Source organism: Balaenoptera physalus (genome assembly GCF_965194825.1).
Source record: "Balaenoptera physalus genome assembly, chromosome: 2".
NCBI classification, from domain to species: domain Eukaryota; kingdom Metazoa; phylum Chordata; class Mammalia; order Artiodactyla; family Balaenopteridae; genus Balaenoptera; species Balaenoptera physalus.
In genome coordinates this window covers 30,514,841-30,529,129 of record NC_138883.1, presented here as the reverse complement: position 1 = coordinate 30,529,129, position 14,289 = coordinate 30,514,841, and the positions used below count along the sequence as shown (strand labels likewise).

Here is a 14,289-nt window from a genome sequence, read left to right as displayed (position 1 = left end):
ACCAAGAACATGTATCTTTATAATCTGCCCCCCTCTCCAGTGACTCTGAGGCTCCTAGTCTGGTTCAGGTCCTTGGACCAGCTTTTGGGAACCCCTGAGTTCTAGCTGAAGTCCCAAAATGATCAAGCGATTACAGTCTAGTAAAATACTGGGTGCCTGGCATTGCCGGCAGCATTGGCCCCTAGGGGCTGAGCTCTAGTGCCTTGTTTTCAGATCTTTGGTGCATTACTTGAAACACACTTGAGCTGTCATGGAGCGTCTGAACTTTGAGTATATAGGAGACGTCAAGTTGGCAGACTCTGCAGTAATAGAAAGAGTTATTTGTTCTTTAGAGCTATTGCTCTTCTTTCTTCCCTCTTGAGGTTCCTGCCCACTCAGTCAGATTAGAGCTGTATAAACAAGCTTGTACTACTGAGCTAGCACACATCTTGTAAATTTTTTTTTTTTTTCTGAAGTACTTAACATTGCTGATGTCAGAAAAAAAATCCACTGGGCTTTAATGGGCTGAGGCAAACAATGTGAATTGGATATAACACGGAGGGGAGGAAATAGCACCAACAGAAATTCTTATGTGGCAGCATAAATATTCAGACTAATATTACAAGCAGGGTTTGGTCGCCTCTCCTGAAAGGTATTTCCCTGAATAGGGTTTCAAGGGCTGGACGCTAGAAGTGGCGAGCATGATGTGTAGGGCTTCTTGCTGCGTGTGATGCTGGTTTTAGTGGCGTTGTAGTGGTCTGCTGCTTAGTTGTGTATCAGGATCACCCGAGAAGCTTGTGAAACTGCTAATGGCTCCATCTCAGATGCACTGAGTCAGAATACCTGAGGAGGAGGAAGGCTTTCTCCAATGATTCTGATGTCAGTGGCCTGGCAATTTCACTTGGCCAAACACTGGCCAAAAATAAGACTGCTGGTCAGTTGCAACAATTCATTCAGTGCCAAAAAAATTCGTGTGACTTGTTTTATTCCCTCTTCAAAAGCAACCCTGCAAAGTAGAGGGTTCTCTGCTTCCAGGTGAAGAGCTGGAAGTTTAGGGTGGAGGAATCAATTGCCAAAGGCCACACAGCAGCCTTGGTGTGGCCAGAGCTGAGATGCGATTCCTGGTCTGACTTCAAAGCCCCTCCCTTTTCCACATCATGGAGGTCCTTCCTACCTGCCCTGCTCAGCATCATTATCTGCTGGACCCTAGGCTTTGCTTGCTAAGGGGCTGGCATTACAAAGGAAAACAGCTGGCATTTGTTGTAACTGAAGCTACAAATGCAATGTAAGTTTGGAGTGAATTGCAGTCCTGACTTTCAAAAGATTTACTAATCAGAGTTTGAGTCATAGATGCTCAATTGTTCTGTTATTCACCGGGTCCCTCCTCACTATACTTTCCACCCTCCCACATATTCCTTCTGATCTAAATTGCTTTCCAAAAGTGGATTCCTGAGTTCAGGGCTGGTCCATGTCAATAAACCCTGGGGGAAATCTTCATGTGTGATTCCATCTCTAGGTCTTTGTTGATAAAGAGCCTTCTTTGCTGAGCAGTTTTAATGGCTTGTTAACCAGATGAGTGTTCTAGACGGAGTACACTGCATCTTAGTGAAATCTTATCAGTTCTGTCATTCATTAAAACTATTAAGAATCCGCCTGCCAATGCAGGAGACACTGGTTCGAGCCCTGGTCCGGAAAGATCCCACATGCCGTGGTGCAGCTAAGCCCGCGAGCCACAGCTACTGAGCCTGTGCGCCACAACTACTGAAGCCCATGCGCGTAGAGCCCGTGCTCTGCAACAAGAGAAGCCACCGCAATGAGAAGCCCGCGCACCACAGCGAAGAGTAGCCCCCGCTCGCCGCAACTAGAGAAAGCCCGCGTGCAGCAACAAAGACCCAATGCAGTCAAAAATAAATAAATAAATAAATTAATTAATTAAAAAAAAAGTTTGAGTACCTTCTAGGTGCCAGGAATAGAGGGGTAAACCCCACCGACAAAGACTCTGCCCAGGCAGAACTGGCTGTCTAGCAGTGGAGGTCCCTGATAAACAAGTGAGCAAAGTCATATGAATTCAACTAGGTGCAAATCCCTGTTATTTCACTCTCCACATTTGACTGTCTTCCACTTAATCTCCTTGAGATCAGATCATCGTCATGTTTTTTTCCTCCCGGGTGTCTACCACTTCTGCGGCTTCAGATGTTCATACCTGCGTTGGGACCCAGGCTGGAAGGGCCTCTTCTGCCTCCCCCAGACTCCTGTTCATCCTTCTGCTTTGATCGTAGTTGCCGCCTCTTCCTGCTCTGTGCTGTCATAACTGAGCACCCACATATTACAGTGTCCTGCATTTTTGGACATGTGTCACCCCTCCTGGACTCTGAACATTTTAAGGAGAGACGATCTGTGTCTGATTTATCTTTATATCTCCAGCACAAAGCATGGAGCTTTGTGCAATTGGATTCTCAGTGTTTGCTCCAAGATTAAACGTTGAGTCCCACGGCACCTAGTGGTGGGTGGTAGTATTACAGGAATTGCTCCACGGGGAGGGATGCTGAGTCTGGGAGGGGATGCTCTAGCTTAGCAGTTTGGTGATTCTTTGAGAAGTTCAGCATAAGCATCGTCATGATTAGAGGAGAAGAGCTAGCATATAAGCAGTGATGATGGAAGAGAGGTGGCATGGAACATTCTGGTGAGTCTCTGAAGAAAAGTTAGAAATTTGAAATTCTGAGGTTCTAGGACAGAGCTGGAATACTAAGGATGTATAGCTAATGTCCACTGGGGCTGTGGCTTGACCTGGTTCCAGCAGCTAGTTAGTTGCAGATCAGGTGGGGGATCCAGGCTTCTCAGTTCAGAGGGTTTTCAACTATGCTGGGACTGCGGTTTGTGACAGATAAGGAAACAAAGGCACAGAGACGTGAAGTAACTTGCCTCAGACCACACAGCTAGTGAGTGGAGCCTGGATTGAGACATAGAGACATAGATCTGTCTGATGAGAGAGGCCAGCTTGTCGCCACTAAGCTATCATGTCTCGGAGATTGTGAAATGCGTGGTTGTAACACATTTGCAGTTTTCCTCTTCTGTTAGTTGAAAGCGACTAGAGAAAAATATTATTACTAACGTGTTTTCTTTCTATTGAAATGTAGTTGTGTGTTTTCAGAAAAACATTCACAAATATTAAAAGTCCCTATATTATTTACTGTACGTATATACATGTATATCTAAGTAACCTAAAGAAGGTTTTGTTTTTCTCCACCACTAAATTTAAAGTTCTCCTACTTCATTTTTATTGTACTTCATTTAAAAATAAATATTTATACTATGTTGTAGTGAATGAAAATCTAGTTTTTTAATTTTAGGAGCCCAGCTCTATAGTCAATGATTTAATTAGAACATCCTTACCTGTGTAGGTTTCACATCTAGTACTCTCTAACATCTGTTGACATGTAGACTAGAAAGTGGTTGCATCACTATTTTAGAAATGCTTCTTTCTAGACACAGAAAAGTTAAATGACTCGTCTGAATTTCAAAACGAGTTAATAGAGGAACCAAAAATAGAAGCTTTTCTACTACATATTAGACTCACTAAAGTTCCAAACATAGAGGCTATGTACATAGAGGCTATGAGCAGTCTAAAGTCCAGAGCCTGGGACACCAGCCTGTTTTAACACACAGGAATGTTGCTCTTGGGGGTGGAGGGGTGGCCAGGGAAAGGCCAAAGGAGGGCTGACACGATTGTTTCACGATTGTTTCATTTCCAAACTTGCTATTATTGCACAGTTTTCTGGGTGGAAGATAATATGCTCATTAAAGTGAAAGTGTTCGGTTTTTTTTTTGAAAGGTAATTTTAAATTTATTTATTTATTTATTTGTTTTTGGCTGTGTTGGGTCTTCGTTTCTGTGCGAGGGCTTTCTCTAGTTGTGGCAAGTGGGGGCCACTCTTCATCGCAGTGCGCGGGCCTCTCACTATCGCGGCCTCTCTTGTTGCGGAGCACAGGCTCCAGACACGCAGGCTCAGTAGTTGTGGCTCACGGGCCCAGTTGCTCCGTGGCATGTGGGATCTTCCCAGACCAGGGCTCGAACCCGTGTCCCCTGTATTGGCAGGCGGATTCTCAACCACTGCGCCACCAGGGAAGCCCCAAGTGTTCGTTTTAAAATAAAGCAATAGAAACCCAAGATGACTCTGTTACACAGATAAATGAGATACATAAATGGGCTCAGATTTTGTTTTTCATGCTGTGTCATATTCTGTGTTCAGGCAAAAGAGTAGGTAAATAAGTAGTTGTTGAAAAATGAAACAGTGTGTTGTTCATTTAACTTTAAAAGCTACTGATTAGAATAATAATGAGTGTTTTCATGTAGTACAATATTCATAGAAATACTGATATTACAGTGGGTAGACATAATAGAATGACACTTTATTTCTGCTTGTAATCTAACTTTTAAAATGCACCCTGATTCATAAATGATGAAGAAAACAAGCAACATTATTCAAATGGGATACTTGGGGCAATTAAATTCTTAGCTTAAATTATAAATTCCTATCTCTTCCCCATCTTCCGCCGAAATTTGTTTTTACAGGATGACCTTTGGTACCAACTTATTTTATAATAAAATGTTTCCTGAGTTTTTATTTTAAATTGAAATGGCCTTTTCTGTCAAGTATGGTATTTATAGAGGTTTCTTTGATGAAAAGCCTCTGAATTTTGTGCAAATAACCCAGGCAGGCTCTTAGATTAGTGATAACATTTGTATAGGACTTTAATGGCTTTATATAATACTTTACACTCGATTTATTTGACCCTTACCTGTGAGTACTCACTGGAATTCACATTTTACTGATGAGAGCAATGTAGGGGAAGGTGACTTGGCATGGTTCTGGGCACATAACAGGCATTCAACATGTTCACTTTAAAAGGAAAGTAACAAAGGGAACCCAACAGGTTATTTAACTTGTTCGAGGTCACCCAGCAAATAGTGCATCATACCAAGAATTGAACTTGCTTCTTTAACTCAAAAATTCCATATGCTGTCATTGTCTCACTGCTGTCTTTTCAGGCTGTTAAAAAAAAAAAGGTCAAATTAGAAAAATTCATTCTTCTTAATTGAGATGAAATTCACATAACTTAAAATTAATTTTAAAGCATACATTTCAGTGGCATTTAATACATTCACAATGTTCTGCAGACATCGCCTCTATCTAGTTCAAAAATGTTTTCCTCATCCCTAAAGGAGACCCCATATCCATTAAGCAGCCATTCCATTCCCTCCTCCCACCCCAGCCGCTGGTAACTACGAATCTGCTCTCTGTCTCTATAGATTTCCCTATTCTAGATATTTTGTGTAAACGGAATTGTACAATATAGGACTGTCTTAGTCCACTCAGGCTGCTATAATAGAATACCGTAGACTGAGTGGCTTATAAACAATAGAAATGTATTTCTCACCATTCTAGAGACTGGGAAGTCCAAGATCAAGGCTTAAGCAGATTTGGTGTGTGGTGAGAACCCACTTCCTCGTTCATAGATGGCTTTCTTCTCACTGTGTCGTCACATGGTAGAAGGGAGCTCTCTGGGATCTCTTTTATAAGGACACAAATCCCAGTCATGAGGGCTCTGCCCTCATGATCTAATCAGATCCCAAAGGCTCTACCTCCTAATACCATCAGATTTGGGGTTAGGATTTCAACATATCAATTTTAAGGGGACATAAATATTCAGTCCTTAGCAGTGACCTTTTATGTCTGGTTTCTTTTACTTAGTATAATGTTTTCAAGGTTGATCTATGTTGTAAAGTGTATCAGTACTTTGTTACTTTGTTTGTTTTTAAAAAATCTTTATTGGAGTATAATTGCTTTACAATGGTGTGTACAAAATACAGGTCTTTTGTCTCCTTAGGTAGGTTTATTCCTAGATATTTTATTCTTTTTGTTGCAGTGGTAAATGGGAGTGTTTTCTTAATTTCACTTTCAGATTTTTCATCATTAGTGTATAGGAATGCAAGAGATTTCTGTGCATTAATTTTGTATCCTGCCACTTTACCAAATTCATTGATTAGCTCTAGGAGTTTTCTGGTAGCATCTTTAGGATTCTCTATGTATAGTATCATGTCATCTGCAAACAGTGACAACTTTACTTCTTCTTTTCCGATTTGGATTCCTTTTATTTGTTTTTCTTCTCTGATTGCTGTGGCTAAAACTTCCAAAACTATGTTGAATAATAGTGGTGAGAGTGGACAACCTTGTCTCGTTCCTGATCTTAGTGGAAATGGTTTCAGTTTTTCACTATTGAGGACAATGTTGGTTGTGGGTTTGTCATATATGGCCTTTATTATGTTGAAGAAAGTTCCCTCTATGCCTACTTTCTGGAGGGTTTTTATCATAAACGGGTATTGAATTTTGTTGAACGCTTTCTCTGCATCTATTGAGATAATCATATGGTTTTTATTCTTCAATTTGTTAATATGGTGTATCACATTGATTGAATTGCATATATTGAAGAATCCTTGCATTCCTGGGATAAACCCCACTTGATCATGATATATGATCCTTTTACTGTGCTGTTGGATTGTGTTTGCTAGTATTTTTTTGAGGATTTTTGCATCTATGTTCATCAGTGATATTGGCCTGTAGTTTTCTTTCTTTGTGACATCTTTGTCTGGTTTTGGTATCAGGGTGATGGTGGCCTCATAGAATGATTTTGGGAGTGTTCCTCCCTCTGCTATATTTTGGAAGAGTTTGAGAAGGATAGGTGTTAGCTCTTCTCTAAATGTTTGATAGAATTCACCTGTGAAGCCATCTGATCCTGGACTTTTGTTTGTTGGAAGATTTTTAATCACAGTTTCAATTTCAGTGCTTGTGATTGGTGTGTTCATATTTTCTATTTCTTCCTGGTTCAGTCTCGGCAGTTTGTGCATTTCTAAGAATTTGTCCATTTCTTCCAGGTTGTCCATTTTATTGGCATAGAGTTGCTTGTAGTAATCTCTCATGATCCTTTGTATTTCTGCAGTGTCAGTTGTTACTTCTCCTTTTTCATTTCTAATTCTATTGATTTGAGTCTTCTCCCTGTTTTTCTTGATGAGTCTGGCTAATGGTTTATCAATTTTGTTTATCTTCTCAAAGAACCAGCGTTTAGTTTTTTTTTTTTTTTAAAGAGAGTGGTTGCTTGAGGATAAACAGCTAGTTTTTTTTTTTAATTAATTAATTAATTTATGGCTGTGCTGGGTCCTCGCCTCTGCACAAGGGCCCTCTCCAGTCACGGCAAGCGGGGGCCACTCTTCATTGCGGTGCGCGGGCCTCTCACTATTGCGGCCTCTCCCGTTGCGGAGCACAGGCTCCAGACGCGCAGGCTCAGTAATTGTGGCTCATGGGCCCAGCCGCTCCACGGCACGTGGGATCCCCCCAGACCAGGGCTCGGACCCATGTCCCCCGCATTGGCAGGCAGACTCTCAACCACTGCGCCACCAGGGAAGCCCCAGAGCGTTTAGTTTTATTGATCTTTGCTATCGTTTCCTTCATTTGTTTTTCATTTATTTCTGATCTGGTCTTTATGATTTCTTTCCTTCTGCTAATTTTGGAGGGGTTTTCTGTTCTTCTTTCTCTAATTGCTTTAGATGTAAGGTTAGGGTGTTTATTTGAGATGTTTCTTGTTTCTAAGGTGGGATTGTATTGCTATAAACTTCCCTCTTAGAACTGCTTTTGCTGCATCCCATACGTTTTGGGTCATCATGTTTTCATTATCATTTGTTTCTAGGTATTTTTTGATTTCCTCTTTGATTTCTTCAGTGATCTCTTGGTTATTAAGTAGTGTATTGTTTAGCCTCCGTGTGTTTGTATTTTTTACAGATTTTTTCTGTAATTGATATGTAGTCTCATAGTGTTGTGGTCGGAAAAAATACTTGATATGATTTCAATTTTCTTAAATTTACCAAGGCTTGATTTGTGACCCAAGATATGATCTATCCTGGAGAATGTTCCATGAGCACTTGAGAAGAATGTGTATTCTGTTGTTTTTGGGTGGAATGTCCTATAAATATCAATTAAGTCCATCTTGTTTAACGTATCATTTAAAGCTTGTTTCCTTATTTATTTTCATTTTGGATGATCTGTCTGTTGGTGAAAGTGGGGTGTTAAAGTCCCCTACTATGATTGTGTTACTGTTGATTTCCCCTTTTTTGGCTGTTAGTATTTGCCTTATGTATTGAGGTCCTCCTATGTTGGGTGCCTAAATATTTACAATTGTTATATCTTCTTGGATTGATCCCTTGATCATTATGCAGTGTCCTTCTTTGTCTCTTGTAATTGTCTTTGTTTTAAAGTCCGTTTTGTCTGATATGAGAATTGCTACTCCAGCTTTCTTTTGATTTCCATTTGCATGGAATATCTTTTTCCATCCCCTCTCTTTCAGTCTGTATATGTCCCTAGGTCTGAAGTGGGTCTCTTGTAGACAGTATATGTACAGGTCTTGTTTTTGTGTGCATTCAGCCAATCTATGTCTTTTGGTTGGAGCATTTAATCCATTTACATTTAAGGTAATTATCAATATGTATGTTCCTATTACCATTTTCTTAATTGTTTTGGGTTTGTTATTATAGGTTTTTTCCTTCTCTTGTGTTTCCTGCCTAGAGAAGTTCCTTTAGCATTTGTTGTAAAGGTGGTTTGGTGGTGCTGAATTCTCTTAGCTTTTGCTTGTCTGTAAAGGTTTTAATTCTCTGTCAAATCTGAATGAGATCCTTGCTGGGTAGAGTAATCTTTGTTGTAGGTTTTTCTCCTTAAATACTTTAAGTATGTCCTGCCACTCCCTTCTGGCCTGCAGAGTTTCTGCTGAAAGATCAGCTGTTAACCTTATGGGGATTCCCTTGTGTGTTATTTGTTGTTTTTCCCTTGCTGCTTTTAATATTTGTTCTTTGTATTTAATTTTTGATAGTTTGATTAATATGTGTCTTGGCATGTTTCTCCTTGGGTTTATCCTGTATTGGACTCTCTGTGCTTCCTGGACTTGAATAACTATTTCCTTTCCCATATTAGGGAAGTTTTCAACTATAATATCTTCAAATATTTTCTCAGTTTCTTTATTTTTCTCTTCTTCTTCTGGGACCCCTATAATTTGAATGTTGGTGCATTTAATGTTGTCTGAGAGGTCTCTGAGACTGTCCTCAATTCTTTTCATTCTTTTTTCTTTATTCTGCTCTGCAGTAGTTGTTTCCACTATTTTATCTTCCAGGTTACTTATCCATTCTTCTGCCTCAGTTATTCTTCTATTGATCCCTTCTAGAGAATTTTAAATTTCATTTATTGTGTTGTTCATCACTGCTTGTTTGCCTTTAATTCTTATAGGTCCTTGTTAAACGTTTCTTGTATTTTCTCCATTCTATTTCCAAGAGTTTGGATCAACTTTACTATTATTATTCTGAATTCTTTTTCAGGTAGACTGCCTATTTCCTCTTCATTTGTTAGGTCTGGTGGGTTTTTACCTTGCTCCTTCATCTGCTGTGTGTTTCTCTGTCTTCTCATTTTGCTTAACTTACTGTGTTTGGGGTCTCCTTTTCGCAGGCTGCAGGTTCGTAGTTCCCGTTGTTTTTGGTGTCTGTCCCCAGTGGCTAAGGTTGGTTCATTGGGTTGTGTAGGCTTCCTGGTGGAGGGGACCTAGTGCCTGTGTTCTGGTGGATGAGGCTGGATCTTGTCTTTCTGGTGGGCAGCTCCACGTCTGGTGGTGTGTTTTGGGGTGTCTGTGGCCTTATTATGGGTTTAGGCAGCCTCTGTGCTAATGGATGGGGCTGTGTTCCTGTCTTGCTAGTTGTTTGGCATAGGGTGTCCAGCACTGTAGCTTGCTGGTCATTGAGTGGAGCTGGGTCTTGGCATTGAGATGGAGATCTCTGGGAGATTTTTGCCATTTGATATTACGTGGAGCTGGGAGGTTTCTTGTGGACCAGTGTCCTGAACTTGGCTCTCCCACCTCAGAAGCACAGCCCTGACGCCTGGCTGGAGCACCAAGAGCCTGTCCTCTACACGGCTCAGAATAAAAGGGAGAAAAAAAAGAAAGAAAGAAAGAAGAAGATAAAATAGAATAAAGTAAAATACAGTTATTAAAATAAAAAATAATTATTAAAACATTTTTTTTAAAGTAATAAAAAAAAGAAAGAAAGAAGAGAGCAACCAAACCAAAAAACAAATCCACCAATGATAACAAGTGCTAAAATCTATACTTTAAAAAAAAAAAAAAAGACAGACAGAACCCTAGGACAAATGGTAAAAGCAAAGCTATACAGACAAAATCACACACAGAGGCATACACATACACACTCACAAAAAGGGAAAAAGGGAAAAAATATATATATATCATTGCTCCCAAAGTCCACCTCCTCAATTTGGGATGATTCGTTGTCTATTCAGGTATTCCACAGATGCAGGTACATCAAGTTGTGGAGCTTTAATCTGCTGCTTCTGAGGCTGCTGGGATAGATTTCCCTTTCTCTTTTTTGGTCGCACACAGCTCCTGGGGTTCAACTTTGGATTTGGCCCTGCCTCTGCGTGTAGGTCGCCTGAGGGCGTCTGTTCTTCGCTCAGACAGGACGGGGTTAAAGGAGCAGCTGCTTCGGGTCTCTGGCTCACTCAGGCCGGGGGGAGGGAGGGGTACGGATGCGGGGTGAGCCTGCGGCAGCAGAGGCCGGCGTGACGTTGCAGCAGCCCGAGGCGCGCCGTGCGTTCTCCTGGGGAAGTTGTCCCTGGATCACGGGACCCTGGCAGTGGCGGGCCGCACAGGCTCCTGTGAGGGGAGGTGTGGCGAGTGACCTGTGCTTGCACACGGGCTTCTTGGTGGCGGCAGCAGCAGCCTTAGCGTCTCCTGCCTGCCTCTGGGGTCCGCGCTGATAGCCGCGGCTCGCGCCCGTTCCTGGAGTTCGTTTAGGCGGTGCTGTGAATCCCCTCTCCTCGTGCACCCGGAAACAATGGTCTCTTGCCTCTCCGGCAGCTCCAGACTTTTTCCCGGACTCCCTCCTGGCTAGCTGTGGTGCACTAGCCCCTTCAGGCTGTGCTCACGCAGCCAACCCCAGTCCTCTCCCTGGGATCCGACCGAAGCTGGAGCCTCAGCTCCCAGCCCCGCCCGCCCAGGAGGCTGAGCAGACAAGCCCCTCGGGCTGGTGAGTGCTGCTCGGCGCCGCTCCTCTGTGCGGGAATCTCCCCGCTTTGCCCTCCGCACCCCTGTGGCTGCGCTCTCCTCCGTGGCGCCGAAGCTTCCCCCCTCCGCCACCCGCAGTCTCCGCCAGAGAAGGGGCTTCTAGTGTGTGGAAACCTTTCCTCCTTCACAGCTCCCTCCCACTGGTGCAGGTCCCGTCCCTATTCTTTTTTTTCTCTGTATTTTCTTTTTTCTTTTGCCCTACCCAGGTACGTGGGAAGTTTTTTGCCTTTTGGGAGGTCTGAGGTCTTCTGCCAGCGTTCAGTAGGTGTTCTGTAGGAGTTGTTCCACATGTAGATGTATTTCTGATGTATCTGTGGGGAGGAAGGTGATCTCCACGTCTTACTCTTCCGCCATCTTGAAGCTCCCCCCAGTACTTTATTACTTTGGATGGCTGAATTACATTCCATGGTAGAGATAGACCGTATTTTTTTTAGCCATTCATCAGTTGATGGACATTGAGTTATTTCCATTTTTCGGTGAATAGTGCTGCTCTGACAGACATTAGTGTTCAAATATTGGTTTGAATACCTGTTTTTAGTTATTAAGAGTAGAATTGCAAGGTTATATGGTAAATTCTATTCTGTGGTAAATTCTAACTTTTTGAGGAGCCAGCAAACTGTTTTCCATGGTGACTGAACCATTTTATATTCCTACCAACAATGTACAAGCGTTCTGATTTCCCTACATCCTTGCCAATGCTTAAGTTGAGTTAAAAAAATTATTATAACCATCCTAGTGGGTATAAAGTGGTATCTCCTTGTGGTTTTGATTTGCAATTCCTTGATAAAATATTCATATTTTAATGCGTAGAATTAATCATAAAATGAGCTTTGGTAAGACAAAATCAACATGAAAATGAGTGGCTTCATCTATCTCCAGGAGATTATTTAAGATTGGTGTATGATCTCCCCTAGAGTGCATGACTCTGGGCTGAAAATTAAAAAAAAACACATGTTGCTTTGGAATTAGAAGAATGTATGTGGATAATAAGACTACAGTTATCCCCAACTTAAAAAAATACTGCTTAAAGCAATGAGGAAAAAAAAGAAATTACATCACGTTTTGTTTCCATGCCACCTGACAAAAGATAACTTAGTTCTTTGCATGGCATGTCTTTGTGTAATTCTTTCCTGTCTTAATGGTCTGTTTATTTATTTTTGCAGTGTGAGTGAAGACACCCAGGATGGCTCAGGGATCCGGGGATCAAAGAACAGTGGGGATTGCAGACCCAGAGGAGAGTTCTCCAAATATGATAGTCTACCGCAAAGTAAGGCATCTGGTTAAACGCTGGGGGCGCTGCCGTGTACGTGTCTGTGTTCTGTGTAGGGTTGACTGACGGTTGATGGCTACGCAAATGTTTTCTGCCTAAACGGCCTTGACTGTTAAATGAATAATTTTCTTCGCATATCCTCTGATTCCCCAATTTTAAAATTCAAGGAAGTTAGGTCTTGTCATCCTTGGTATTGAACACTTGAAAATCACTATATGGCTTAGTTTTCTTTAAACCAAAGATTGCCTGAACAATGCAGATAGACACGTGTTGTCCTTTTGCGTAAAGGCCTTAGTGTAACATTAATTAATCGAATGTTCTTCAAACCCATAGTACAGATAAGATCTGGTCTAGATACTGTGGGAGGGACACAGAGGTGTGTATGTATTAAATGGTTTACAGCTGGTAGGAGACATAAGATGTACACAAATAACTGTTATAGCATCCAAGTGTTAATTTCCGAAAGAGAAGTAGAGTGTTACATAATCTCAGAGGAGGGGGCGATTACTTCCAGCCTCCGAGATCTGGGATGGGCTGTGGAGGAGAGGCCTTTGAACTCAGTTTTAAAGGATCTGTAGGATTCCCTTCTGTGGAAAGCAGAAGTGAAGAGCAACGTTCCAGGCAATGAGATGCATTCAGCAAAGGCAAAGAGCTAGAGGAAGTGAAGGGCAACCAGAACCAGTTAGCTTGGGCAGAGGATGAATTACAAGTAATTGGAGTAAATGGAGGAGAGACTTGGGGAAGACAGTCTGGGATGGAGCCAGATTTTAGAATGTTGAGTCATAGGCAATTTAATCATCAAAAACGTTAGTGCTGGGAGTTGTAAGATCAACATTTCTTTGGGATTATGAGGCTTGCGCCAGTGTGCCAAGTGGACTATTATCGAGGGTGGGTTGGAGGCTTTGGTGGGGTGCTTCTGTGTCTGTGAGAAAGGTAAGGAGGACCCTAATCTAGCAGGGAAAATGCCCCTCAGAAATGAGCAGGACTGAGCAGAGGGATTAAAGAGTCTGAATTAACAATGACTTGGAAACGGAATGAATGTGAAATCAGAAGGTGAATAGAGGGTCAAAGATAACTGCGTTTTTGACCTTTGGGTGATAGAAAGGCATTGGTGCTATTAATTCAAATAGGAATATTGGGAAGCATATGTTTTAAAGGAAGGAAATATGGTACATAAGTTTTATTTGTGCATTGCTGAATTTGAGGAAACAGTAGCTGCTTCTCATACACCTTTTTGATGTCTGCACGTTTGTAAAAATGTAGCCTAACTGTATCATATATTAATAAGGAAAATGAGTTCATCTCGTTCATTTCACTAAGTATTTGAGTTGTCTGCTGAGTTCTGTGTATTCTGCAAGATTCTGTGTTCTATCTATGTTAATCATATGTGCAGTGTTGAACTAGATATTCCTGGATGATCAATATGGTGAATTTTTCTTTTTTCCTTGTAAAAACAGAGCTCTCAAACTAATCTTGCTTATAGTACCAAATTCCTTAATCCTTTGCTTTGAAAAAGAAGGCTTAGATAACCCATCCCTAAGACAGATGTTTATTAAGTTGTAGTAAAGAAAAAAGAGATTAGTGGGGCTAACCAAGTTGTGAGGAATATAGAATAATATAGAGACGTTTATTCATTACCTTCTTAACCCACCTCAAACTAGGAGACCCTCTGCCAAGCTCATAGGAACATGGGGTTTGGGGTCAGATCTGGGTTAAAATTGCAACTCCGCCACTTCCTAGTGGTGTGACCTGGAGTCGGTTATTTAACTTCTGTGAGTCTCTGTTTCTTCATCCAGCAAAGGGGGAAAAGGTGGGAGAAAGGATAGTACCTCCAGGAGTTATTGTGAAGATTCATTTGGATAAGGTAATTAAAGC

At 41.6% G+C, this 14,289-nt stretch overlaps 1 protein-coding gene across 1 annotated transcript in view; it reads left to right on the top strand.

Moving 5' to 3' along the window:
* Positions 1-14,289, top strand: part of RGS6 (regulator of G protein signaling 6) — a 588,332-nt gene that overhangs the window by 37,736 nt on the left and 536,307 nt on the right. Inside the window, exon 2 of the mRNA XM_082451965.1 lies at positions 12,308-12,411. Within this exon, the coding sequence (XP_082308091.1) occupies positions 12,328-12,411 (84 nt within the window). The 5' untranslated portion in view covers positions 12,308-12,327. The remainder of the gene's footprint in view (positions 1-12,307; positions 12,412-14,289) is intronic.